Source organism: Lepidochelys kempii, chromosome 23 (assembly GCF_965140265.1).
Source record: "Lepidochelys kempii isolate rLepKem1 chromosome 23, rLepKem1.hap2, whole genome shotgun sequence".
NCBI classification, from domain to species: domain Eukaryota; kingdom Metazoa; phylum Chordata; order Testudines; family Cheloniidae; genus Lepidochelys; species Lepidochelys kempii.
Genome location: NC_133278.1, coordinates 1,875,054 through 1,899,472, shown reverse-complemented (window position 1 = coordinate 1,899,472; position 24,419 = coordinate 1,875,054). Strand labels below are relative to the sequence as shown.

General features: G+C 68.2%; 2 protein-coding genes across 2 annotated transcripts; one reads left to right on the top strand and one right to left on the bottom strand.

Annotated features, from left to right (window-relative positions):
• Window positions 1–423: 423 nt before the first annotated feature.
• BCKDHA (branched chain keto acid dehydrogenase E1 subunit alpha) lies at window positions 424–9,962 on the bottom strand. Its single transcript, XM_073321353.1, has 9 exons — window positions 9,852–9,962; window positions 7,230–7,409; window positions 6,145–6,231; window positions 5,420–5,528; window positions 4,878–5,039; window positions 3,973–4,179; window positions 2,643–2,784; window positions 2,394–2,565; window positions 424–1,281 (listed from the first exon to the last, which is right to left on the bottom strand). Exons 1-9 carry the CDS (start codon window positions 9,933–9,935, stop codon window positions 1,111–1,113), a joined length of 1,314 nt encoding a protein of 437 aa, XP_073177454.1. The 5' UTR covers window positions 9,936–9,962; the 3' UTR covers window positions 424–1,110.
• A 240-nt stretch (window positions 9,963–10,202) lies between these two features.
• On the top strand, window positions 10,203–22,835 carry EXOSC5 (exosome component 5). Its single transcript, XM_073321356.1, has 6 exons — window positions 10,203–10,350; window positions 14,597–14,710; window positions 16,534–16,655; window positions 18,898–19,038; window positions 19,795–19,884; window positions 22,540–22,835. Exons 1-6 carry the CDS (start codon window positions 10,257–10,259, stop codon window positions 22,630–22,632), a joined length of 654 nt encoding a protein of 217 aa, XP_073177457.1. The 5' UTR covers window positions 10,203–10,256; the 3' UTR covers window positions 22,633–22,835.
• Window positions 22,836–24,419: the final 1,584 nt, after the last annotated feature.

Sequence of the window (24,419 nt, the reverse complement as noted above, 5' to 3'; positions counted from 1 at the left end):
TGAGGCACCCCCATGCTATTCAGAGGAAACATTAAGAACAGTCCCGCTTCGTCACAGCAGTGCAGCCTCTATCCAGCCGGCAGGGGGGGCCCTGTGCTGGCCCTTTAACCCCTGCTGCTGCCCGGGGGGCTGGTACCCTCAGCCTGGGGCACCCCTGTGGGCAGGCAGCCGGGCTCAGATACGCTCCCTCCTCCCTGGTGCCGGCAGCAGAGACTCCCCCTCTGGGAGGCACAGCCCCGGGCTCCTGCTACCTGTAACCCCAGCCACCTGCCCCCACGTGTCCCACCACAAACCGCCTGCTAACCCCAGCCAGGAGACTCGACTTCCCTGGGCCGGCTGGTGGGTCGGGAACTCCCCCCACACCAGCCCAGAGGCTGAGGCCAGCGAGGGACCCGGTTGCCCAGGTACGAGGGGACGCGGAGATGTTAGTGCACAGAGAGTTTATTGACCCCCCCCACCGGTACAGCCAGGCCTCAGGGGCCTGTGGCTCCACGGCAGAGCCAGATTTCCCGGCCCGCCAGTGTAACAGCAACTGCCTAGCCTACATTTAACAGAGCCAGGCACCTGGGCGCTGACCGGTGAGGGACCGGCTCCGCCTGGCTGACTCCCGGGGAACCATGGTTCAACCCTGCACCGTTCTCCCGAGCCTAGAAAGCAGAACCAGAGGCTGATTTATGAGATTGCACTAAAATACCCTGCCCCCCCACCCCACAGCAAAGCCCCCCGGAGCCCAGGGACCCCAGGGGGAGGCACAGTGAGTCCCTGCGGCTGGCGGGCAGGCAGACGCTGGCCCCTGGGGCGGGGTAGATGGTGCCGCTCTCCCGGCATCAGCCGGCCGCAGCCGAGATCCGTGCCCACCCCCTGCAGCGAAGCGGCTCCCTGCCCCAGCCTGATGCTAGGGGCCCGGGGGCAGCTGCCCGCTGGCCCCAGGGACAAGCTCTCCCTAAGCAGCCAGGGCGAGGCCAGGCGCTAATCTAAGCCGGGGGGCGGCGCTGTCTGAGCTAGGACTTCCCCCGGCGCCAGGCCCGCTGCCCCAGTGGCCGTGCGCCCGCCCCTGGCACAGCGCAGCCAGGGGAAACCGAGGCAGGAGGGGCGGGGTCAGCGACGGCCTCACTTCTCGAAGTGCTCCAGGGGGTAGTGGTCGCCATACAGCTGGAGGTGCCGCACCAGCGCCTCCTGCTGCTTCTGCAGGTGCGGGGGCATCTCGTGGTACACGTCCGAGAAGAGGTGCTGGGGGCCGGGCTTCAGCTTCCGCTCTGCCTGCTCAAAGGCCTCCATGACCTGGCCGGGGGCGGGGCAGTGTTAGCTCCGCCCACTGGGCCCCGCCCCCTCCCCAAGCCGGGCAGGACCCGGTGTCCTGGCTCCCAGCCCCCTGCTCCGCCCACTGGGCCCCACCCCCTCCCCAAGCCGGGCAGGACCCGGTGTCCTGGCTCCCAGCCCCCTGCTCCGCCCACTAGGCCCCGCCCCCTCCCCGAGCCGGGCAGGACCCGGTGTCCTGGCTCCCAGCCCCAGCTCCGCCCACTAGGCCCCGCCCCCTCCCCGAGCCGGGCAGGACCCGGTGTCCTGGCTCCCAGCCCCCAGCTCCGCCCACTAGGCCCCGCCCCCTCCCCGAGCCGGGCAGGACCCGGTGTCCTGGCTCCCAGCCCCAGCTCCGCCCACTAGGCCCCACCCCCTCCCCAAGCCGGGCAGGACCCGGTGTCCTGGCTCCCAGCCCCCAGCTCCGCCCACTAGGCCCCGCCCCCTCCCCGAGCCGGGCAGGACCCGGTGTCCTGGCTCCCAGCCCCAGCTCCGCCCACTAGGCCCCGCCCCCTCCCCGAGCCGGGCAGGACCCGGTGTCCTGGCTCCCAGCCCCCAGCTCCGCCCACTAGGCCCCGCCCCCTCCCCGAGCCGGGCAGGACCCGGTGTCCTGGCTCCCAGCCCCCAGCTCCGCCCACTAGGCCCCGCCCCCTCCCCGAGCCGGGCAGGACCCGGTGTCCTGGCTCCCAGCCCCCTGCTCCGCCCACTAGGCCCCGCCCCCTCCCCGAGCCGGGCAGGACCCGGTGTCCTGGCTCCCAGCCCCCTGCTCTGCCCACTGGGCCCCCTCCTGCTCCCTCCCCAAGCCGGGCAGGACCCAGGAGTCCCGCCTCCTCCCCCCCCACTCTACTCACTAGACCCCACTCCCCTCCCAGAGCCAGGGAGAGAACCCAGGAGTCCTGGCTCCCAACCTACCCCTCCTTCCCCTGCCCTTAACCTCCAGGGTGCTGGCTCGGGCCCAGCAAGGAGTGGAGTCGCTCTCCCCTGCCATCTCTTCCCAGCCCTGGTGGGGCAGTCCCCCCACACCGGGTGCTGGCCAAGCCCCATGGGCAGCCGGGGCTAAGGGGTCCTGGGCGGGGGGGGGACGACCCCTCACTCACCCTCTTGCGGGATTTCTTCCTCCAGCTCTTCTCCTGCTCCTCGTCCCACCAGCCCCGGCCCCGCAGATAGTGATGCAGGCGGGAGATGGGGTGGTCCTGCTTGTCCCAGTAGTTCACCTCGTCCACCGAGCGATAGGCCGAGCTGTCGTCACTCGTGCTGTGGTGCCCAATCCTGGGGGAGGAGGAGGATCAAGGCGTGAGCCCTGCCGCCCCGCCCCCCCGCCCCCCGCACTCTGCCCCCTGCCCCACCTGTAGGTCATGGCCTCGATGAGGAAGGGCTGGTTCTCGGCGATGGCCCGGCGCCGGGCCTCCCGCGTGGCGTTGTACACGGCGAAGACGTCGTTCCCGTCCACGCGGATGGACATGATCCCGTAGCCGGGGCCACGGGCCGCTGGGGGCGGAGAGACGCCGCCGGTCACGCTCTGAGCCCCGGGGCCAGCCCCCTGCCCGATCTCACGCCCTGCCCCTAACAGCCCCCTGCCCATCATCAACCCCCAGCCCTTCCTCGGATTCCCCGTCGCCCCCAGAGGTCCCTCCAGCCAACCCCGAGCCCCACGCTCTGCCACCAAACCCCCCCTGCCCATCATCAACCCCCAGCCCCTCCCTCGGATTCCCCACCCGTCCGCTCCCAGTGCTCCCTCCTGCCAACCCCGAGCCCCACGCCCTGCCACCAAACCCCCCCTGCCCATCATCAACCCCCAGCCCCTCCCTCGGATTCTCCACCCGTCCGCCCCCAGTGCTCCCTCCAGCCAACCCCGAGCCCCACGCCCTGCCACCAAACCCCCCCTGCCCATTATCAACCCCCAGCCCCTCCCTCGGATTCCCCACCCGTCCGCTCCCAGTGCTCCCTCCAGCCAACCCCGAGCCCCACGCCCTGCCACCAAACCCCCCCTGCCCATCATCAACCCCCAGCCCCTCCCTCGGATTCCCCACCCGTCCGCCCCCAGTGCTCCCTCCTGCCAACCCCGAGCCCCGCGGCAGCCATGCGGAACGGGGGGGCTCTGCGCACTGCAGGGGGAGATCCCGGGCCCTCTGGCTGCAAACCCCACCCAGGAGCCGGGCCGACAGGCTGGCGGCAAAGCAATCGCCCAGGCGGGTCGCTGACTCAAAGTGCCCAGCTGTTCCCATAGCATCGCCTGACACACGGGGCCGCCCTCCCCCGCAGGAGAACGGAGCGCGGGGGTCGCCCTGGTAAGGAGCTGAGCCATCTGGCGCAGGAGACCAGGAAGTCAGAAGGGGGGTGCTGCCGCTGGGGAGGCCAGGACCCCCCCCGAAGGGTGAGTGAGCGAGGGGCATCGCAGGGGCGTGTTACAGGGTAATAGGTGTCCCAACGGCCACGTGTCTCCGGAGGGGGGCAGCCAGATGAGTCGGAAGGGGTCGCGCCCCGGGGCTGGGCAGCTGGACAGCGGGTTCCGGCTCTCACGGGAGGGTGGGCGACTGGTCTGCTCCCCAAGTGTGTGCCTGGGGACCCCCGGAGACTGGGCTGAGACTGAGCAATCTGGCGGGTGGTTGGATCTCTGACCCCCCTCTTGCCCCAGTGCCGCCCCCCAGCCAGCTCCCCCCAGGCCTGGGCCTGCACCGATGCCGTCGCCGCGGTACTGCTCCGAGGTGGGCGTGGAGATGGCGTAGCCGTTGTTGCGGCAGAAGAAGAGGATGGGGCACTCCAGGGTGGCGGCGAAGTTGAAGCCGGCGTGGGCGTCGCCCTCGCTGGCCGCGCCCTCCCCGAAGTAGCAGATCACGGCCCGGCTGGCATTGTCCCGCTTGAAGGTGTAGGCGACCCCCACGGCTGTGGGCACAGAGCGCGGGGGAGGGGTTAGGGCAGGGTCCCCAGCAGGGCGCCAGGGAGACGAGTTGGCAGCCTTGGCCCAGAGCCTCCCTCGCCCCCGGCCAGCCAGCAGGGCAGGGCTCTGCCCCCGGGCCCTGTCGAGGCTCAGGCCTCGAGTAGGAGGGGCTGTGGATTGGGATCAACAGGCACCAAGGAGGTGGGGGCCGGGGGGGGAGCCCGGGGAGTGGGCTGCGGGGTCAGGCTGAGGAGTGTCCGTCATGCAGAACTGGTTGGCAGACAGCTGGCTCTGTGTCTGCCAGGGCTGGGCTAGCAGGGCTGCGGGTCGGGAGTGAGGGGCACCGGCAAAGCGGGGGCGGGAGCCCAGGACTGGGGTAGCAGGGGGCTGCGGGTTGGGAGTGAGGGGCACCGGCAGAGCTGGGGGGGGCAGGGAGCTGCGGGTTGGGAGTGAGGGGCACCGGCAGAGCTGGGGGGGGCAGGGGGCTGCAGGTTGGGAGTGAGGGGCACCGGCAGAGCTGGGGGGGTAGGGGGCTGCGGGTTGGGAGTCAGGGGCACCGGCAGAGCTGGGGGGGGAGTCCAGGGCTGGGCTGGCAGGGGGCTGTGGGTCAGGATTTTCCCACAGCCCTTTGGGAGGTGGCTGCTGTCCCATAGCCTCTGGGGCACCCGAGGGTTTCAAGGCCCCAGCACCCCGAGGGCCTCACCTTGGGGGATCTGCGTGGCCAGCGGGGACGAGATGGTGACGAAGTGCCGGTCTCTGCAGCCGTAGTGCACCGGCATCTGGCGCCCTTTGCCGGGGTCGCTGGCGTTGCCGTAGCACTGGGCCATGAACAGGTCCAGGGGGTAACCCCGGTACATCAGCACACCTGGGGCCAACAGAACCGCCGCCAGGTTACAGCAGGGAGGCGGGGTCGGGGGCAGCCCCAGTCCCCCACCCCGGCGCTGCCCTGCCCTGCCCTGGATCTCCACCCACGGCACCAATGCCCCTGGGATCAGGCCCACTGCACAACATGGGAGGGGCTGGAAATCAGCCACAGACCTGCCCTGCTGGGCTTTAGCCTGGCGTCCCCGGGAGCCCAGGTGGGACATGTCCGGGTGCTCCCCTGTGGGCAGGTTGCCTGTCCCAGCATGGCCGTGAGGCTGCTTTACGCTGCCCCCTAGTGACCACTCCATGGAACAGCCCCGCCCCGCAGGCCAGTGACGGGGCGGAGGGGGGCGCATTAAACCCAGACTGATTCGCCTTCACCTGCTTCCCGGTACTGCCCGAACACCACGTCTGTGTCATCCAGTGCCGCGGCGCTGCCCACGTGCGTCCCCTCCTCCCCGTAGTTGGTCATGTAGAAGGAGATCCTGCCCTGGAAAAGGAACATGGCATTAGTAACCGTGGGGATGCAGTGTGAGGGGTGCGCACAGGCCACTGTCCTCATCATTGTGGGGAAACAGAGGCACGGAGCAGGGAACTGCCTTGAGGGGGGACACAGAGTCAGCAGCAGAGACAGGAATAGAACCCAGGAGTCCTGGCTCCCAGCACCCCTTCTCTAACCACTAGACCCTGCTCCCCTCCCGGAGCTGAGGATAGAACCCAGGAGTCCTGGCTCCCAGCTCTGTGCTGTGGTAAATTAAAGTTGCCGCGAGCTAATCACCCTAAATTAAAAATCCTACGATTAAAAATCCTACGACGGACGGAGAACCTCGATGAAGACAAGTGCAGAGTACCTCAGGTCAGAAGGCGAAATCAAAGGCAAAACTCCAGACTGGGGCCTGGCTGGGTGGGGCCTGCCGACAAGGAGTGGGGGCCTACAGGGGTCACACCCTGGAGGAGTCGGCAACGTGACGCAGCTGTGAGCAAGGTGACTCTGGGGTGTGTTACCAGGAGCGTCGGACGGGAGACTGGGTCAGAGCTGCCGGGGTCCTCCCCCCCGCCATCCCAGCGCCCCCCGGCACGCGCCGCGCAGCCCCCGGCCAACACACCTGCCTCTGTGACTCATACAGGATCCGGTCCATCGTGTTGAGCAGCGTCATGGTCTTGTAGAACTTCAGCACCTGCTCCTGCGAGAGCTGCGGCGGAAGAGGGCGAGGAGCCGGGTCAGCGCGGGGGCTGCCGCACCGGGCAAGGGGGACGGCTCGGGGCTGCGGCTCCCAGCGCCGGGATCGTTACTGGCGATCCCGACTCAGCGATGGAGCCGGAGGGCTAGGCAAGCCCATGCCTGGGAGAAGCCGCAATGGTTCGGGCCTGTGCGTCAGGTGCTCGGTTACTGTGGCCGCACCAGCCAGGTCGATTGGGGGTGGGATGGGGTGTTCGCCCCAGGCTGGCAGGGAAGGGGTTAAAACAGCCTAGGGAGGCCACGTAGGGCGCAGCCAATCAGAGACAGGCTTCACGGAGCAGCCAGTCAGGGCCCAGCGGGCTGACATAAAAGGGAGGGGCGGGGCAGCAGGGGCAGTCACTGCTGAAAGCCGGCGGCTGCAGGGAGGTAGCTCCTTGGACAGAGCAGCTGCTGGCAGGGACCAGGGGAACGAGAGGGAGCTCCTGGCTGCTGGGACGTGGGGGCTGGAGGCCCGGGGAGGAGGGCGAGGAAGGTGCTGGGGCCGCGGAGAACTGAAACAGCTCTGGTGGAGAAGTTAAGGAGAGGCAGCAGGAGGCTGCTAGCTACAGGATCCCTGGGCCAGGACCCGGAGTAGTGGGTGGAGCCTGGTGGCACGACCAGAGGATGAGAGAAAGCTAATCCCTGAAATGGCCAGTAGGAGGCGCTGCTCTGGTGCGTGGATCCGTCACAAGGGGACACGACAACAGCCAGCAGACTTTCCAGGGTCCAGCCCCACATAGGGAGGTAGCGAGGGGTGGGAAGCAACGGGGTGAAATGCAGGGGAACAGGGACAGGAGAGCAGTGTTTTGACACGACACCGGGCAGAGCCCCGGGGGACAGACTAGGTGCATCCTGCCCCTGCCATGTGTCCAGCTGTGGGGGACAGCCCAGAGGACGATCCTGCACGGGCGGGTGGAGGAGATGGGACCTGGGCTCCACCCCCCGCAGATCCTGCCAGCGTCTCGCGCTCACATGAGGATCTTCGTCCGGGTTAATGATCTGTCCCTGCCGGTCCATGACCCGGTAGATGGGGATCCCGGAGATCGCGTTGGGCTGGATAAAATCCAGCTTGTCCACAAAGTCGGCCGAGGCTCCAGGAAACTGCGGCTTCTCCTCCAGGGAGGTGAACTCCTGCTGCTGCCGGAGTACATGCTGGGGGGAGGACAGGGTGCAGGTGAGGCGGGAGAGCAGCACTCTGACATGTCTCCCCCACGTGTCCATGGAGCACCATGGGAGTGACACGTAGCCAGCGGGGCCCCGCGCTTGTAGGGACGTGTTGCCGGGTTGGGTGCGCTCAGGGCTTTGCCAGCGAAGTTGATTAAATGATTATGATTTATTCTTTGCATTGCAGCAGCACCGGGTAGCCCCAGCCGTGGGCCAGCCCCACAGGCGCCAGGCGCTGCACAAACGCAGAACAAAGAGACAGTCCCTGCCCCTGGGTTTATAAGCTTAGCAAATCTTGAACTGCTGCATACACAGCTGGGTGGACTCACAGCAGGGGTGTAATCAAGCAGATATTAACGACATGGATGCCCCTTTCCCAGCTAGCTACAGCCGAAGGAAGCCAAGCAGAGGCTGGCGGCTGGCCCATCTACGAATCCTGCAGCTTTTTAAAGTTTCCTCCATGAATCAATTTGGGGCGCCCTTCACTTTGGCCACACACGACTCTCCAAGGCAGGTGCGTGGCGGGTGGGGAGCCCGGCAAGGTTATTTTAGGAGGCCTGGGGATTTTCGTTCTCTTCGCCAGGCCCCCTGAGCCCTGTTTTAACAGCTGATTAAATTTGTTTGCGCTTCGATCCAGGGCTGGGGGCAGGTTAGACTGAACAAACACCATGCCCTTGTTTATGTTAGTTCAAGGCCACGGGAAGCAGGGACTGACATTGAAAGCCGGCCCACTCGGGCCAGCTGTCAACACCCGTCTATGCGAGAGCATGACCAGAGCGCGCCCGGTGAGAAAACCGGCCCAAAGGAAAGAGCGGTTATCGGACCAGCTGCGGGGGGTGAGAGCGCCCAGTGGGGAGCCACACTGAGCCCCTCTGCAGGGCTGGGCCCCGGGGAGCCCGGAAAACGCCCCTCTCAGCACCAGACGCTGGGCCCGTAAGAGGTATCACCGCACCCCCCTTGTCTCCCTGATCTCAACATGCCCTTGCCAACGTAAAGATGGCGTTTGACACGGGCTCCGGGCCCACTTCCCTTACACCCCCCAGAATGGACCATTCACGGCCGAGCGAACCGTCAGGAAACTATAACCTGGCCCGTCAACATCCCCACCCCGGGCCCAGCCGCGAAGACCCCCCCAGACCCAGCCGCGAGTCTCTTCCAGGGATTACAACGGGGGGTGAACTCCCCATGTCCCCCTCCCCGTATGAGCTGCCCCACGGATTGGGGGGGGCACCCGGTGCTTTAATAGATTAACCCTAATGGGCTCGTCCTGCCCCTCCAGGCCAGCACGAGCCTCCCTGTTTGAAATGGGGAAACTGAGGCACTGGGCACGGTGGCACGTGGGGAACAAGGGACGGGGCTGGGAGCGGGCCCCGGGAACCCAGTTTAGACCCCTCTGCTCCAGGCACCGGCCCAGGCGCCCCGGCCAGGCCAGCCCAGGGAAACCAGGCGTCCTGAGCCCCCCCCCGCCGCCAGGGACTCCACGGACACTAACCCCCCGGCCCAGGGGTAGGGGCCGATCCCGCCCTCGGAGCTGTGTGCAGGGCCCGGGGTCCCCCCTCCCCCAAGGGCAGGATCAGGGCCCAGCCCCCCCGCTCCCCACCTCTGCCCCCCAATTCCCTCCGCTCCCCACCTCTGCCCCCCCGCTCCCTTCTGCCCCCCAATTCCCTCTGCCCCCCAATTCCCACCTCTGCCCCCCCGCTCCCTTCTGCCCCCCAATTCCCTCTGCCCCCCGCTCCCCACCTCTGTCCCCAATTCCCTCTGCCCCCCACTCTCCACCTCTGCCCCCCAATTCCCTCTGCCCCCTCCGCTCCCCACCTCTGCCCCCCCGCTCCCTTCTGCCCCCCAATTCCCTCTGCCCCCCAATTCCCACCTCTGCCTCCCCGCTCCCTTCTGCCCCCCGTGTCCCTCTGCCCCCCGCTCCCCACCTCTGTCCCCCTGCTCCCTTCTGCCCCCTCCGCTCCCCACCTCTGCCCCCCAATTCCCTCTGCCCCCGCTCCCCACCTCTGCCCCCCCGCTCCCTTCTGCCCCCCAATTCCCACCTCTGCCTCCCCGCTCCCTTCTGCCCCCCGTGTCCCTCTGCCCCCCGCTCCCCACCTCTGCCCCCCCGCTCCCTTCTGCCCCCCAATTCCCACTTCTGCCCCCCGTGTCCCTCTGCCCCCCGCTCCCCACCTCTGTCCCCCTGCTCCCTTCTGCCCCCTCTGCTCCCCACCTCTGCCCCCCAATTCCCTCCGCTCCCCACCTCTGTCCCCCTGCTCCCTTCTGCCCCCTCCGCTCCCCACCTCTGCCCCCCAATTCCCTCTGCCCCCCACTCCCCCCTTCTGCCCCCCTGCTCCCTTCTGCCCCCCCGCTCCCCACCTCTGCCCCCCAATTCCCTCTGCCCCCCCACTCCCTTCTGCCCCCCAATTCCCACCTCTGCCCCCCCGCACTCACGGCGGTGCCGAGGCCCCGGGCCCCCCGCGGGCCCCGCAGCAGCACCAGCCCCAGGCCCCGCCGCAGCCCCCAGCCCGCCGCCATCTTGCTGCGGGAGGCGGGGCCGCCCCGGAGCCCGGCCCCCTTGCCCCGAGGTGCCCGCCCCCTCCCGGTCCCCATGGCAACAGCGACCCCGCCCCCTCCCGGTCCCCATGGCAACAGCGACCCCGCCCCTCCCGGTCCCCATGGCAACAGCGACCGCTCTCCATCACCATGGTAACGGGGTGACCCCTCCCCCGCACGTGGCCCGAGGCGGCGCTGATGGGCGGGGCTCCGGCCGGCTCCCCGCGCCCCGGAAGCGGAAGTGGGGTCGCGCCGCGGGGGTCAGGGGGCGGGGCCGGTCTCCGCGCGGGGTCCCGGGGCGCGATGGGCTCCGAGCCGGGGGGCTGCGGCCTGCGCCGCTTCTCCTGCGAGCTGGGCCCGCTCGGCCGCCCCGACGGCTCCGCCGCCCTCCTGCAGGGTGAGCCCGGGGCCCCCCCGGGACCCCCCGTCACCCCGGGACCCCTAGACCCCCCCGTCACCCCTAGACCCCCCCGGGAACCCCCCGGGACCCCTAGACCCCCCAGGACTCCCCGGGACCCCTAGACCCCCCCCGTCACCCCTAGACCCCCCCGGGACACCCTCGGGACCCCCCCGTCACCCCTAGACCCCTCCGGGACCCCCCCCGGGACCCCCCCGTCACCCCTGGGCCCTCCCCGGGACCCCCCGTCACCCCTAGACCCCCTCGGGACCCCCCCGGGACCCCCCCGTCACCGCTAGACCCCCCAGGACCCCCCGGGACCCCTAGACCCCCCCGGGACCCCCGTCACCCCTGGGCCCCTCCCGGGGCCCCCCGTCACCCCTGGGCCCCCCCCGGGGCCCCCCGTCACCCCTAGACCCCCCGGGGCCTCCCGTCACCCCTGGGCCCCCCCCGGGGCCCCCCGTCACCCCTGGGCCCCCCCCGGGACTCCCCGTCACCCCTAGACCCCCCCGGGACCCCCTCGGGACCCCCCCGGGACCCCTGGGCCCTCCCCGGGAACCCTCGGGACCCCCCCCGGGACCCCTCGGGACCCCCCCGGGACCCCTCGGTACCCCCCCGTCACCCCTGGGCCCCCCCGGGGCCCCCCGTCACCCCTGGGCCCCCCCCCGGGACTCCCCGTCACCCCTAGACCCTCCCGCGACACCCTCGGGACCCCCCGGCACCCCTAGACCCCCCCGGGACCCCCCGGCACCCCTAGACCCCCCCGGGACCCCCCCGGCACCCCTAGACCCCCCCGGGACCCCCCCGTCACCCCTAGACCCCCCGGGACCCCCCCGTCACCCCTAGACCCCCGGGACCCCCCCGTCACCCCTAGACCCCCGGGACCCCCCCGTCACCCCTAGACCCTCCCGGGACCCCCCGGTCACCCCGGGACCCCTAGACCCCCCCGGGACCCCTCCCGGGACCCCCCCGGCACCCCTGGGCCCCCCCCGGGACCCCTCCCAGGACCCCCCGTCACCCCTAGACCCTCCCGGGGCCCCCTCGGGACCCCCCCGGCACCCCTAGACCCCCCCGGGACCCCCTCGGGACCCCCCCGGGACCCCTAGACCCCCCCGGGGCCCCCCGTCACCCCTGGGCCCTCCCCGGGACCCCTCCCCGGGACTCCCCGTCACCCCTAGACCCCCCAGGACCCCCCGGGACCCCGGGACCCCCCCCGTCACCCCTAGACCCCCCCGGGACACCCTCGGGACCCCCCCGGGAACCCCTAGACCCTCCCGTCACCCCTAGACCCTCCCGGGACCCCCCGGTCACCCCGGGACCCCTAGACCCCCCCGGCACCCCTGGGCCCCCCCCGGGACCCCTCCCGGGACCTCCCGGGACCCCCCGGCACCCCTAGACCCCCCGGGAACCCCTGGGACACCCTCGGGACCCCCCCCGTCACCCCTAGACCCCCCGGGACCCCCCCGGGACCCCCCGTCACCCCTAGACCCCCCCGGGGCCCCCCGGGACCCCTAGACCCCCCGGGACACCCTCGGGACCCCCCCGTCACCCCTAGACCCTCCTGGGACCCCCCCGTCACCCCTAGACCCCCCGGGACACCCTCGGGACCCCCCCATCACCCCTAGACCCCCCGGCACCCCTAGACCCTCCCGGGACCCCCCGGCACCCCTAGACCCTCCCGGGACCCCCCGGCACCCCTAGACCCTCCCGGGACCCCCCGGCACCCCTAGACCCTCCCGGGACCCCCCGGCACCCCTAGACCCTCCCGGGACCCCCCGGCACCCCTAGACCCCCCCGGGACCCCCCGGCACCCCTAGACCCCCCCGGGACACCCTCGGGACCCCCCCCGGCACCCCTAGACCCCCCCCGGGACCCCCTCGGGACCCCCCGTCACCCCTAGACCCCCCCGTCACCCCTAGACCCTCCCGGGACCCCCCTGTCACCCCTAGACCCCCCGGGACACCCTCGGGACCCCCCTGTCACCCCTAGACCCCCCGGGACCCCCCTGTCACCCCTAGACCCCCCGGGACCCCCCTGTCACCCCTAGACCCCCCGGGACACCCCAGGGACCCCTAGACCCCCCGGGACACCCCCGGGACCCCTAGACCCCCGGTCACCCCGGGACCCCTAGACCCCCCCGGGGCCCCCCGTCACCCCTGGGCCCCCCCCGGGACCCCTCCCCGGGACTCCCCGTCACCCCTAGACCCTCCTGGGACCCCCCGTCACCCCTAGACCCCCCGTCACCCCTAGACCCCCCGGGACCCCCCCGGGACCCCCCCCATCACCCCTAGAACCCCCGGGAACCCCCGGGAACCCCCGTCACCCCTAGACCCCCCCGGGACACCCTCGGGACCCCCCCGTCACCCCTAGACCTCACCCCTAGAACCCCCCCCGTCACCCCTAGACCCTCCCGGGACCCCCCGTCACCCCTAGACCCCCCCGGGACCCCCCCGTCACCCCTAGACCCCCCGGGACCCCCCCATCACCCCTAGACCCCCCGGGCCCCCCCCGGGCCCCCCCGTCACCCCTGGCCCCCCCCGGGACCCCCCGTCACCCCTAGGGCCCTCCCGGGACCACTAGACCCTCCCGGGAGCCCCCTGGGCCCCCCCGGGACCCCCCGGCACCCCTGGGCCCCCCCGGCACCCCTGGGCCCCCCCGGGACCCCCCGTCACCCCTAGACCCCCTCGGGACCCCCCCCGGGACCCCCCCGTCACCCCTAGAGCCCCCTCGGGACCCCCCCCCGGGACCCCCCGTCACCCCTAGAGCCCCCTCGGGACCCCCCCCCGGGACCCCCCGTCACCCCTAGAGCCCCCTCGGGACCCCCCCCCGGGACCCCCCGTCACCCCTAGAGCCCCCTCGGGACCCCCCCCCCGGGACCCCCCGTCACCCCTAGAGCCCCCTCGGGACCCCCCCATCACCCCTAGACCCCCTCGGGACCCCTGTCACACCTAGAGACCCCCCGGGACCCCCTCGGGACCCCCTGTCACCCCTGGGCCCCCCCCGGCACCGCCCCGGGACCCCCCATCACCCCTAGACCCCCCCCGGGACCCCTAGACCTCCCATGGGACCCCCCCGGCCCGGAACCCAACCCTCCCCAGACTCCCGGGACCAGACCCCCCCGGGACCCCCTCGGCACCCCTAGACCCCCCCGGGACCCCCTCGGCACCCCTAGACCCCCTCGGCACCCCTAGACCCCCCCGGGAGCCCCCCGGGACCCCCCGGCACCCCCCGGCACCCCTAGACCCCCCGGGACCTCTAGACCTCCCATGGGACCCCCCCGGCCCGGGGCCCCCCACGTCACCCCTAGAACCCCCCCTGGGACCCCTAGACCCCCCAGGACCACCCCCGGGACCTCCCCATCAACCCTAGACCCTCCAAGGACCCCCCTTGGCCCGGGACCCCCCCGTTCATCCCTATTCCCCCCCGAGACTCCCCCGTCAACCCTAGACCCCCCCCCCGGGACCTTCATCACCCCTATTCCCCCCTGGAACCCCCCCAGCACCCCCGGGACCCGAACCCCCCGTTCACCCCATTCCCCCCTCCCGGGATCCCCCCTCACCCCTGGACCTCCCCCGGGACCCCCCTCACCTCTATTCCCCCCCGCGGGATCCTCCCCTCCCCCGAAACTTCCTCCTGGGCCCCCCCATGACCCCTATTCTCCCATGTCACCCCTACACCCCTGGCCCCCTACACGGGCTGCCCCTTATTCCCGTCTCTCTCCCCCCACACCCCACTGGTCCTCTCATCCGACCATTCCCTGGGGCTCCCCAGGGACCCCAACCTCCCTGCCCTCCTCCACCCCAAGGGCTCTTTCTCCACCCACTTGTTCTCACCTCGGCCCAGGGACCCGCTTATCCCCCTGCCCTGTGGGTAGTGGGTTTGTCTCCCACAAAGGGAGCGGCTAGTCTCCCCTTCCCACCCTGTCTGCAGGTAGAGGGAGGGCTCCCCAATTCCCCCGTCTGGGGGGTGTCTCCTCTGGAAGTCCCTCCGTGGTCCCAATTTGGCCCTCTCTCATTGCCTGGCCAGCAGGGGCTGTTGGAGACACCTCCCCCATCCCAGACAGAGCTCAGGGGGGCGTTTGCCATCAGCTGAGTTTGGGGACCCTCTTCTTGGGAGCCTGGGGCAGGCGCTCTGGGTCCTGCACCCTGCCGTGGGCTTGCAATTCCTGTCCTGGCTCCGCTCCTGGGGCAGAAGCTGGGGGAAGCCCAGGGGCCGTGTCTGACCTGGCTCTCGCCTCTCCTCTCAGGGGACACCTCGGTCCTCGCTGGCTTGTACGGCCCGGCGGAGGTGAAAGTCAGCAAGGAGCTGTACGACAAGGCCACAGTGGAAGTGCTGCTCAAACCCAAAGTGGGGCTCCCGGGTAAGTGACGGCGGGACAGGGAGCGCCCCCCGTGGGCCTTGTCAGCGGTAAAGGGGGGCATTGGCTGGGGTTGGGGGGCCTCACAGGCGGTGGCCGGGATTACGCCTCGAACAAAAGCTTGGAGGCTATTTAAAATCCAAACAAATCGCTATATCCTTCAAACCCCCCGCTGTTTACGCAATGTTTAAAATGAACCCTACGATAACAAGAGAATTTTATTAGCGTACTGAGTAGGGGGCTCGCCAGCAGCCCCACCATAACAATCTGTGCCCCCCTGCCATCACAAAGCAGCGTGCAGCTCTTAGGTCTCGTGGAGCAATTCTGCCACGATCCGATACCCCCCCCCGCACGTCCAGCTCCAGCTTCCGTGAGCTCCGATGATACGGGGCGTCTGAGCGGCCCCGAGCGGTCCCCGTTGAGACCCCGTGAGGGGAAGTGGCTGCGCGTGGCCTCATCCCTGAGCCCAGCGGGGATTTACGAGGTGGGGGTGGGGTTGTGCCGTCTTTTTGGAGCCCGTCGCCCTCTAGCGAAACGGGACGCGTGTCCCGTTGGGATACAGATCACGGTGCTGCAGCTTGGGTCGCGCCGTCTCCCCGGCGGGCGGAGGGTTGGACGGACCTTGGGTCGAGTCTCTGCTCTGCCACGGGTTTGGTCAAGTCACTGCAGGTCGGTGCCTCGTGTGTGCAATGGGGTAACAGCATTGCCCTGCCAGGGATATGTGTGTGTGTAAATCCACTGAGGATTGTGAGGTGCTGACCTGCTACGGGAATGGTGGCCAGATAAGACCCATGGGTGGATGGGGGAGCCCTGTGCAGTGGGGGGAGTGAACGGAGGGATCCGTGCAGGGGGTTGTGGCGGGACAGACGAAGAGGGGGTGTGGAGGGACAGACAGACAATAGCTTGACATAAGGCCATGTAGCCTCCTAAACGCTCCCCTCTGTCTGGATTGTGCCACAATGGCGGTGTTAACCCCCGGTGGGCTCTCCCCTGCTCCTGGGGCTCATCGGGTCGGTTCCCTGCAGCTGGGCCCCCTGGAGCCCTGCCCCACAAACTGTTAGCATCTCTCCCACTTTCTGGATCTCGGCAGGCTGCTTTTTTTAAACTGTCAGATTCCCAGGGGCGCTTCCGCAGCAAATAATTAAATTAAGAAACAACGGGAGGATTTTCCTCTGCAGAACTGTTGACATTTCTCAGCTTTGTCGCACTGACTCTTGCTGGAGAAACAGCCTTGTGTAGCCAGAGCCGCCCGGCGAGTGTGGGGTCGGGCGTAACGTCGCCGGGGCAGGACTCTCTCTCCGTAGACGAGATAAAGGGGGGAGAATTCTCCCCCACTTTTCAGATGGGGAAACTGAAGCAAGCTGTTTGCATGCGTGGAAGGGACTGGCCTTGTGGGTAAGGCTCTAGACTGGAAGTCAGGACCCTGCCCTGCTCCAGGGTCCCTGTCTGACTCATCCAAGTCCCTTCTCCTTCCATTTGTCCTGTGTATTTAGGGCTTAAGCTGTCTGCAGCACCCGGAAGGACGGGGGCCTCCCCAATCTTGGGCGGGGGATGGGGCAGTTGTGGGGCAGCACCCGGCATGGCGAGGGACCCAGATCTCAGCTGGGGGGCTTTGGGACACTGCCTGGCACGTCGGGGGTGCAGTCTGCGTTGGGACGTCTGTGCGCTGGCGTCATACAGGCTAATCAGGCAGATGGCTCATGGGGGAGAGCACGGAGCTGAAGAGGAGCTGGTTTTGTAGGGACGGAGGGTTGCTGGGGGGTTTTGTCCAGCTCCCGGTGTGCCCTCCCCTGGCTCAGCCTGGCCCCCCTCTCTCCTTCCCCCAGGTGTCTTTGAGAAGAACCGGGAGCAGCTGATCAGGAAGACATGTGAGGCGGCTCTCCTGGGCGCCCTGCACCCCCGGACCTCCATCACCATTGTGCTGCAGGTGATCAGCGACGCGGGCTCCGTATCCTTCACAGGCAGCCCAGCCAGGGGCGCTCTCCAGCGGGTGCCCTCCTGCTCTTCCTGCCCGAGCCCTACGGGAACTACTGGCTGTCGCCCCTAGGTGGCAGCAGCGCTGTGGCAGTGGCCATCCTGGGGGTATGCCCCAGTGCGCCAGGGAAGGTTGGTCTCCCATCGGGCCCGGGGCTGCAGCCTTCCCGTTACACTGAAACCAGCCTGGAGATTCGAAGGGGGAATGGCAGCCTGGGGTCCCCACACACGGCTCTGCTGGTGCCCCTCAGTCCCGACCCGCAGCCCCCTGCTCGCCCAACCCTGGGCTCACCCCAACTCTGCCGGTGCCCCTCACTCCCAATCCACAGCCCCTGCTCGCCCAGTCCTCTGTCAGTGAGAGCAGAGGAACCAGGTGTCAACCTGGGCTCCTGGGACAGGCTTGGCTGCAGAGCGGGCGGGGCAGCAGAGCTTTCCCAGGGCGCTGGAGGAATTTAATTATGGCGTGAGATGCGGGTGGGAAGTGACAAGGTCTCCGGCTCTGGGGTGTGAGCCAGGCGTGGGGATTAGCGGCAGCCAGGGGTGTCGGATTCCATCTGAACAGAGGCAGGAGTGATGACTTAATTCGGCCTTGCCGGGAAGGACTCTCGCTTTTCACTGAGCCAAATCCCCGGGGGAGGATTAGCGCTGGCAGGAAGGGCGTGGGACCCAGCCGGAGCCTTTCCACCTGCAGCAACCGCCCGGCGGGGTCCTGCTCCGGGCGGGGGGCCCCTACGTGCTACCCCAAGACCCCTAGTACACATACAGCCCCCGGGGGGTTCTGGTCCATTCAGGACTGCTAGGCACAGCCGTAATGCACCTAAGACGTGAGGACCAGTGCCCAGCACAAAGGAGTTATGGGCCGGGCCTGCCAGTTATGGAGCAGGACTCTATTGTGCTAGGTGCTGTGTTGTGTTAGGTGTATTATGGTAAGACCTAGGCACCCCAGTTATGAACCATAGCTAGGCACTGTACATTTCTTCGGTGTGGTAATGTGGTAGGAGCCCGAAATGGACCAGTCCAGAACTCCATTGTTTTGGGTGCTGTACATCTATTAGGTGTATTATGATAGTACCTTAGGGTCCTGGCCCTACTGTAATGCACCTAATAAATGTGCAGACCTTTGCACAGTGGGGGGCTGGTCCATAACTGGAGCTCCAGCTGGGTACTGCTCTCTTATTAGGTGTATTATGGTAGTGCCTAGCAAAGTCAGGTCTGGGTCAGGACCCCAGGATACTACCGTAATACACCTAGTAAGTGAACAGTAGCTAGCGCCATGGGGGGCTGGCCCATGGCGCGCCCCCAGATGCTCCTGCAGCTGCCACACAGGCTGGGCCCCTGGAGGGGGAGCCAGACCCCAGGGAGGCTGGGGGTGGGTTACTTATGGGCAGGAGCTGGTTGGTTACGGGCTTGGTGGGCTCCACATGTCCAGTGAAATGTTAGAGCCCTCAGGCCCCATTCAGAGAGTCAGGACTACTGGGTTCTCTTCCCAGCTCCGGCGAGGGGTGGGGTCTTGAGGTTGGGGCAGGCAGAGACTGGGGGGCAGGACTCCTGGGTTCTGTTGTGCTCCGGGAGGGAGGCCGATTGTGGAGTGTTTGAAGCCGTGCGGTGCCCCAGGGAAGCCAAGCGTTACTAGGCTGCCCTCTTTAAAGGGGAATTGAATTGCTGTTGAAAACGCCTGCAGCATGCCCGGTTCAGCTGGAGGCGGTGCTTAGCTCTGGTGACAGGCGCTAGCCTGACGGCCCTGGAGCCGGGCTCCTCCAAGTGACCACCCGCCATAGGCAGCACCCCCTGCACAGCCACTCAGGTGTGGAAACTGAGGCACAGAGAGAGCAAGTAGCTTGCTCAGGGTCACACAAATCTGTGGCAGAGCCAGGGATAGAACCCAGGAGTCCAGACTCCCAGCCCCCACTGCTCTAACCACTAGACTCCCCTCCCCGAGCCGGGGATAGAACCCAAGAGTCCTGGCCCCCAGCCCCCTGCGGCCCCCACATCCTCCAGACCCTGCAGATCCAGGTGCGCTTTCCAGCTGAGGCGACCTCTGCGTGTGCTGAAATAGGGACTTATGGCCCCTCTGAAGAAACAAGTGGTGGTTTCCCTCCGTGTAGCACGCAGCGGCCAAGAGCTGGGGTCAGCGCTGCTGGGGCTGTTAGCGAGGACGGCCTGTGGCACCCCTCCCTGTTAATTAGCTGCCAGCTTTTCCTTGACCCGGTACCCAGCTGCTGGCCTGCTGCCTGAACGCGGCCTGCATGGGGCTGATGGACGCTGGCCTGCCCATGAAGTCTCTCTTCTGTGGGGTGACGTGCACCCTGGACGCCACTGGGGCCATCGGCCTCGACCCCACGGCCAAGCAGGAGAAGGTGGGTGTGGGACCGCCCAGGGCCAGGCGGCTGTGCCCCAGGGGTGTCTGGGTTTAGCGCCATGGTGTCCCCACGGGACTAGAAGCAGCACCCAGCACAAGGGGGGCCCCTGATTGGGGGGGGGGCAGGGTCTGTGCCGTGCCTTGCACAATCTGGGGCAGGGGGTGTTCCTTCCTGACCCTGTGCTGACGGGTGCCCTGGAGCATGGAGCTGAGCTACCTCCGCTCCTCCGAGCCTGAGTGCTCTTAATGGTTCGTAAACGTTGCCAGCCCCTGACCCTCCTGCCTGGCGGCGGGAATCAGTGCTCCCCCACTCTCCCCACAGGCCTCATCTGCTCCGTGTGTACCGAGAGCGGGGTCTAGCAGTGAGAATGGGAGCCAGGACTCTTCTCTGGCTTTGGGAGTGGAGAGGGGGTCCAGTGGTTAGAGCAGCCAGGCGACTGGGAGTCAGAAATAGGTGAAACTGAGGCAAAATGCGAGGTGGTGACCTCTGGGAGCAGAAATAGTGAAGTCGAAATAATCCCACTTCATGGGGGCAGTCGGCGTGACCTGTGGAATTCTCCGCCACTGGATGCTGGCACGAGCAGGCTGCCTGGCTAACGGGTCTGATGCGAGGGGAGTTGTGTGTTCTGCATCGGGCTGGGGTCCGTTAGCGAAGGGACCACAGAGGCGGGAGCCTGGCCTGCGAGGGTCCTAGGATGAATGGGGAAGGCTCCGACGTGGGCGGGCAGCTCACGCTCTCCCCCTTCCCTTGCAGGAGGCTCGGGCTGTGGTGACCTTCGCCATCAGCAGCGTGGAGCGGCAGGTGCTCATGTCCACCACCAAGGGGACCTGCTCGGTGGAGGAGGTGAGCAGGGCGTGGCTGGGCGGCTGGGCCGCCAGGCGCGGGGGCAAACCCGGCTTTAAGACCCACAGGAGCAGGGGGCGGAGGGGTTGGATCAGGCTCGGAGATCTCATGTGGGGGGGTGTTGGGAGCTCTGTGTGACCCCTGCCGGGTGGAGACGGATCTGCTGGCAGCAGGGCTGGGTTTGGGGTGCGGTGCCGTGGCCGGGAACTGGGGCTCCGGGGTGTCGCTGAACTCAGCAGGGTGCAGAGCAGCTGGGATTATGGGGGGGCCAAGCCCCGTACAGGCCCGGCGTGAGACAAGAAAGGCGGGGGTGCCGCTGAGGCAGGGGAGGGGAATCCCCGGGGGGTGGGAGGAAGGACCCCAGTCCGCCAGGGCAGGCTGTTAGTATTCCCGACCCGGCGCCTCGCTGGGGAGCGGGCGGGACCATGGATGTGTTCTTGGCTGTCCCAGACAAACGGCTCTGCCAGGCCGAGCAGCCGGCCTGGGCTGAATCCCAGTTAGGTTTGGCTGCTTGAAAACCCTTTTCCTCCTCCTGGGTCTATTGAACGGGGCAGGGCACAGATCCCCCCTCGGGGCGAGGGGCCACCGAGCGGTCCTGCTGGTTCGGTCGGGGTGGGGGTCCCGAGCGCCTCGGCTCCCCTCTGTGCCCGCGAGGGGTCTTCAGCACCCCGGCACGTCTGGCCGCAGCAGCTGCTCAGTGTCAGCTGGTGGGTCTCCGGCGGGGCCCTGCCTTGGCCCCACGGCGCAGCAGCATGCAGGATCTGAGGGGGGTGGGAAGCCCCCCCGGAGAATCCCCCGTGCATGGAGCCTGTGCTGGCATAGGAGGTGTGGCCAGAGCGCACTGCTGGGGCTGGTCTCTGCCCCCGGGTGGGTGGCGCTCCAGTGCGTGCATGGGGGGGGGTGCACATCGCTTTCCAGTGCGCGGCCGTGTCTGTGTGCGTCGCTCTGGGGGTGGGGGGGCGGGTGTGCACGTCGCTCTGGGGGGGGGGTGCATCGCTGGGGGAGGTGGGGGGGGTGGCGGGTGTGCGTTGCTCTGGGGCGGGGGTGTGCGTTGCTCGGGGGGGTGGGGGGGGCGGGTGTGTGTCGCTCTGGGGGGGGTGTGCGTTGCTCGGGGGTGGGGAGGGCGCGCACACTGCTTTCCAGCGTGTGGTTGTGATTCTCTGCGCTCGTTGCCATGTTGTGTGGCCGTTGCTTTGCAGCGCACGGCTCTGGCTGTGTGCGTCGCCATGGTGTGGGTGGTTGTGGTTCTCTGCGCAGGCATTGCCGTCCTGTGCCCCACAGCTGCCAGCGTGTGGCTGTGGCTGTGTGCGTCGCCGTGGTGTGGGCTTGCGTCGGCCCCGTGGACGCACATCACAGCCTGCGGCTGCGGCTCCGTGCGCCTGTTGCCCCCGGGCTGCGTGTGCGTCCCCCCCCGGACTCTGGCTGTCCCAGCCGGCTGCCGCTCGATCCGTTCCCTGCCCAGCCTGGGGGCTGCGGCGAGCTAATTGCCGTGACGTTCAGAGCCTCGCTGCTGGGGGGCCTGGATCTCAGCCCTGCCTGCGTGGGGGACTGATCACCGGGGGGTGGGGGGCCATTCGCTGGCTGGCTCTTAACCCTTCAGTGCCCTGGCAGGGGATCGGACGGGCGAGAGCGCTGATGCTGGGCCATGCTGCGTTTGCAGCTCAGCTCTGCGCTCCTGTTTCCCTCCAGACCCTGTGAAATCTTCTTCCTGGGGTCAGGAGTGAGGGGCACCGGCAGAGCTGGTGGGGAGCCCAGGGCTGGGCTAGCAGGGGCTGTGGGTCGGGAGTGAGGGGCATCGGCAGAGCGGGGCGGGGAGTCACTGTGGCACTTTGCTTGGGGCTGGCATGTGCCCAGCTGTTGCCCAGGGGCAGAATTTCAGGCCCTTTCAGCCGCGTCTGGTTTCCCAATCGCTCCCGGGCGGCTGGCGCTGGGGGCAGAGCCGCTGAGGGCGGGGTGGGTGGGTAGGTGGCCTGTCGAATCCTCTCAACTCCCATGTGGGGCCGAGGGGGTGGCTCTGAGCCCCAGTCGAGGGCTTGCCTTCCATTGCCCTCTGAGGGGCCAGTGGGGAGCGACCCCTGGGATCCCCTGGGCTGTTTTCTCCCCTCCTGTGCGCTGTGGGGCGAGGGTGGGCTGCCTGCAGGAAGAGGGTGCCAGGGGGCTGGGAGCGAAGGGTTCCCCTCCTGGGTGTGGGGCAACTTTGAATGATTGATGGGGAATCACAGCCCCAACCTGGTTGCTACGGCGACGGGAGGTAGGGTGCTGGGATGGCAGCTCTCCTCCCATTCCCCCACACACACTTCTGGGCTGGCCGTGGGGCTGGGTGGGGAGTGTGGGGGTCCTGGCCCGGAGGGAGGACATGGGGGGGGGTTCCCCTCATGAATTACAGGGAGGGTGAAGGGGATCAGGCCCCCCCTTCCTGGGGACAGGGAATCAGGCCCCCCCCCCCCCCGCCCCAGGCCTCTCGGGGCAGGTTGGTCGGCGGAACTGTCCCATGATGCCCCGGCAAAGTGAAGAGCCTTCTCCTCTGCAGCCCGAGCCTATGTGGGGGGCAGGTGTTGGGAGCCCCTGGGGACAGAGCCAGCCCAGCACCTGCCGTGAGGGCCTGTCTCTGGGGGTCCCCCCGCTCTAACCACCCGTCTCCCCACTCCTCCCCAGCTGCAGCAGTGCATCGCAGCCGCCCAGCGAGCCAGCGGTGCCATCTTCCAGTTCTACCGGGACTCCGTCCGCAGGAAATACTCCAAGACGTGAGGCTTGGCCCCCAGCCGGGTCCCGGATCCCTGCTGAGCGGGGACCCCTGTCGGTGCGTCCAGCCTGTGAAACTGCTCTCCCGGCTCCTGCCCGTCACGCACAGGCTACACCCAGATCACCCCAAACCCGGCGTTTGCCGCGATGAACTCTGTGCATCGGGGCCCATTAAAAAGGGGGCATCCCCCCGTCTGTCTGTGTGTCCAGCCAGCCGTCTGCGCCGTGCGTGGGATGGGAGCGTGTCCTTTGGCCGTGCGATTGCCCCCCAGGCCCACTGCTGTTCTGCAGGGCTCTCCCTGCCTCCTGGCTTTTCCTTTTCCCTCCAGCAGGGCCGGAGCTGGCAGCCAGATTCTGAGCACTTCGTCCTGGCGCACCTCGAGCTGCCCGGTCCACGGAGCCCCGGCTGCCACATTGTGGATGCGACAGGAGGGAAACTGAGGCCTGGCAGGGGTGCTGGTCTCCCCTCCCAGCGCCAATCTCCACCTGGCCCTGCTGCAGGGAAGCTCTCACCTGGCAGGGCCCGGTGGGCAGACATCTGGACCCCTCCACACCCAGGTGTTTCAGCCCATCTGTCACCAAGCTGGGTCAGGGCCAGCCCCGGTCCACAGTACTCCCCCCATGGTTAACCCCTTGTGTACTGGGACAAGGATTTGGGGAGGGCAGGGGGTTGTTGGCCAAAGCCCCTGCCCAATGTGTGCTGCGGGGTGGTGACGAGAGTTAAACTGTCAGGGGATTCGGGTCAGGGGCAGATTTGCAGGGGAAATCCAGTGTAAACCCAGGCAGGAAATGTCAGTGACCCATGAGCTGATTTCTCTCACTCTCCTTTCATTGGCTCGTTCCCCCGTTTTATTTACCCTTCTCTGCCCCGGCCCCCGCCCCTTCTTGCACCCTGGATCGGGGCCGAACCCACCTGCCTGAGCCCAGCTCCACAGCTGCAGCCGGGCACTGCTGTGCCCCGGGGTGAAAGTAGGTGACACGTTCATTCCTTCCCTGTGTCCTCCTTTCTCCCCTCCTTCGTTTCCCCCTTCCCGCTCCGTGGCTTTTCCCCTCTGCCCTACCCGCAGCCTGCTCCGAATCCCCTTGGCCGGAGTCCCTCTTCTGTGCTCTGATCTCTCCCCCACTGGGAGCGGGGCCCAGGCCAGCCGGGGTGGGGTGATCCTGTCTGCCCTGGGGCGGCCCCCAAGGAACTCTTGTTCGAAGGAGAAAAACCAGCCCCCGCTGGCGAGTGGTTCCCTGGTTCCTTCCCCTCCCCATTAAACGTTTCTACCTATTTCCAGCTCCCGGCCGGCGCCTGGCTGTGGACTGCAGCCCCCTTACTTTCCCGGCTCGTTCCCCCCATGGGATCAGGTCGCCTGCTCGGCCGGTCTGCGGCTCGCGCTCAGGCAGGTTTTCCGATCCCAGAGTCATTCCACTGGCTCTTCTCTGACCCCTCTCCGGTTTGTCAGCGTCCTCCCCGCTAGAGCCCACTCCCCTCCTCGAAGTGGGGCCAGGAGTCTGGATTCCCCCGTTCTAACCCCAGACCCCACTGCGAGTCCTAGCCCAGCGTGCTCTCTGCCGTTTCCACCAAGGAGGCTATTAATGAGCACGTTCTGCCCACTCTTGGAGCGGGAACAAAACCCCAGGGTAGCGTGGCCGGGTTTGCTGCAACCCGGAGGATCTGGCCGCTCAGCTTGGTTTTGGGGTCCCAGCATGAGCTGCGACCCCCCGCCCCCAACTCAGCCTCCCTCCTCCCCGGGGTCCTTTGGGGACCTGGCACCCCCCCGGCCTGGTCTGCTGATGGCCATGAAGCG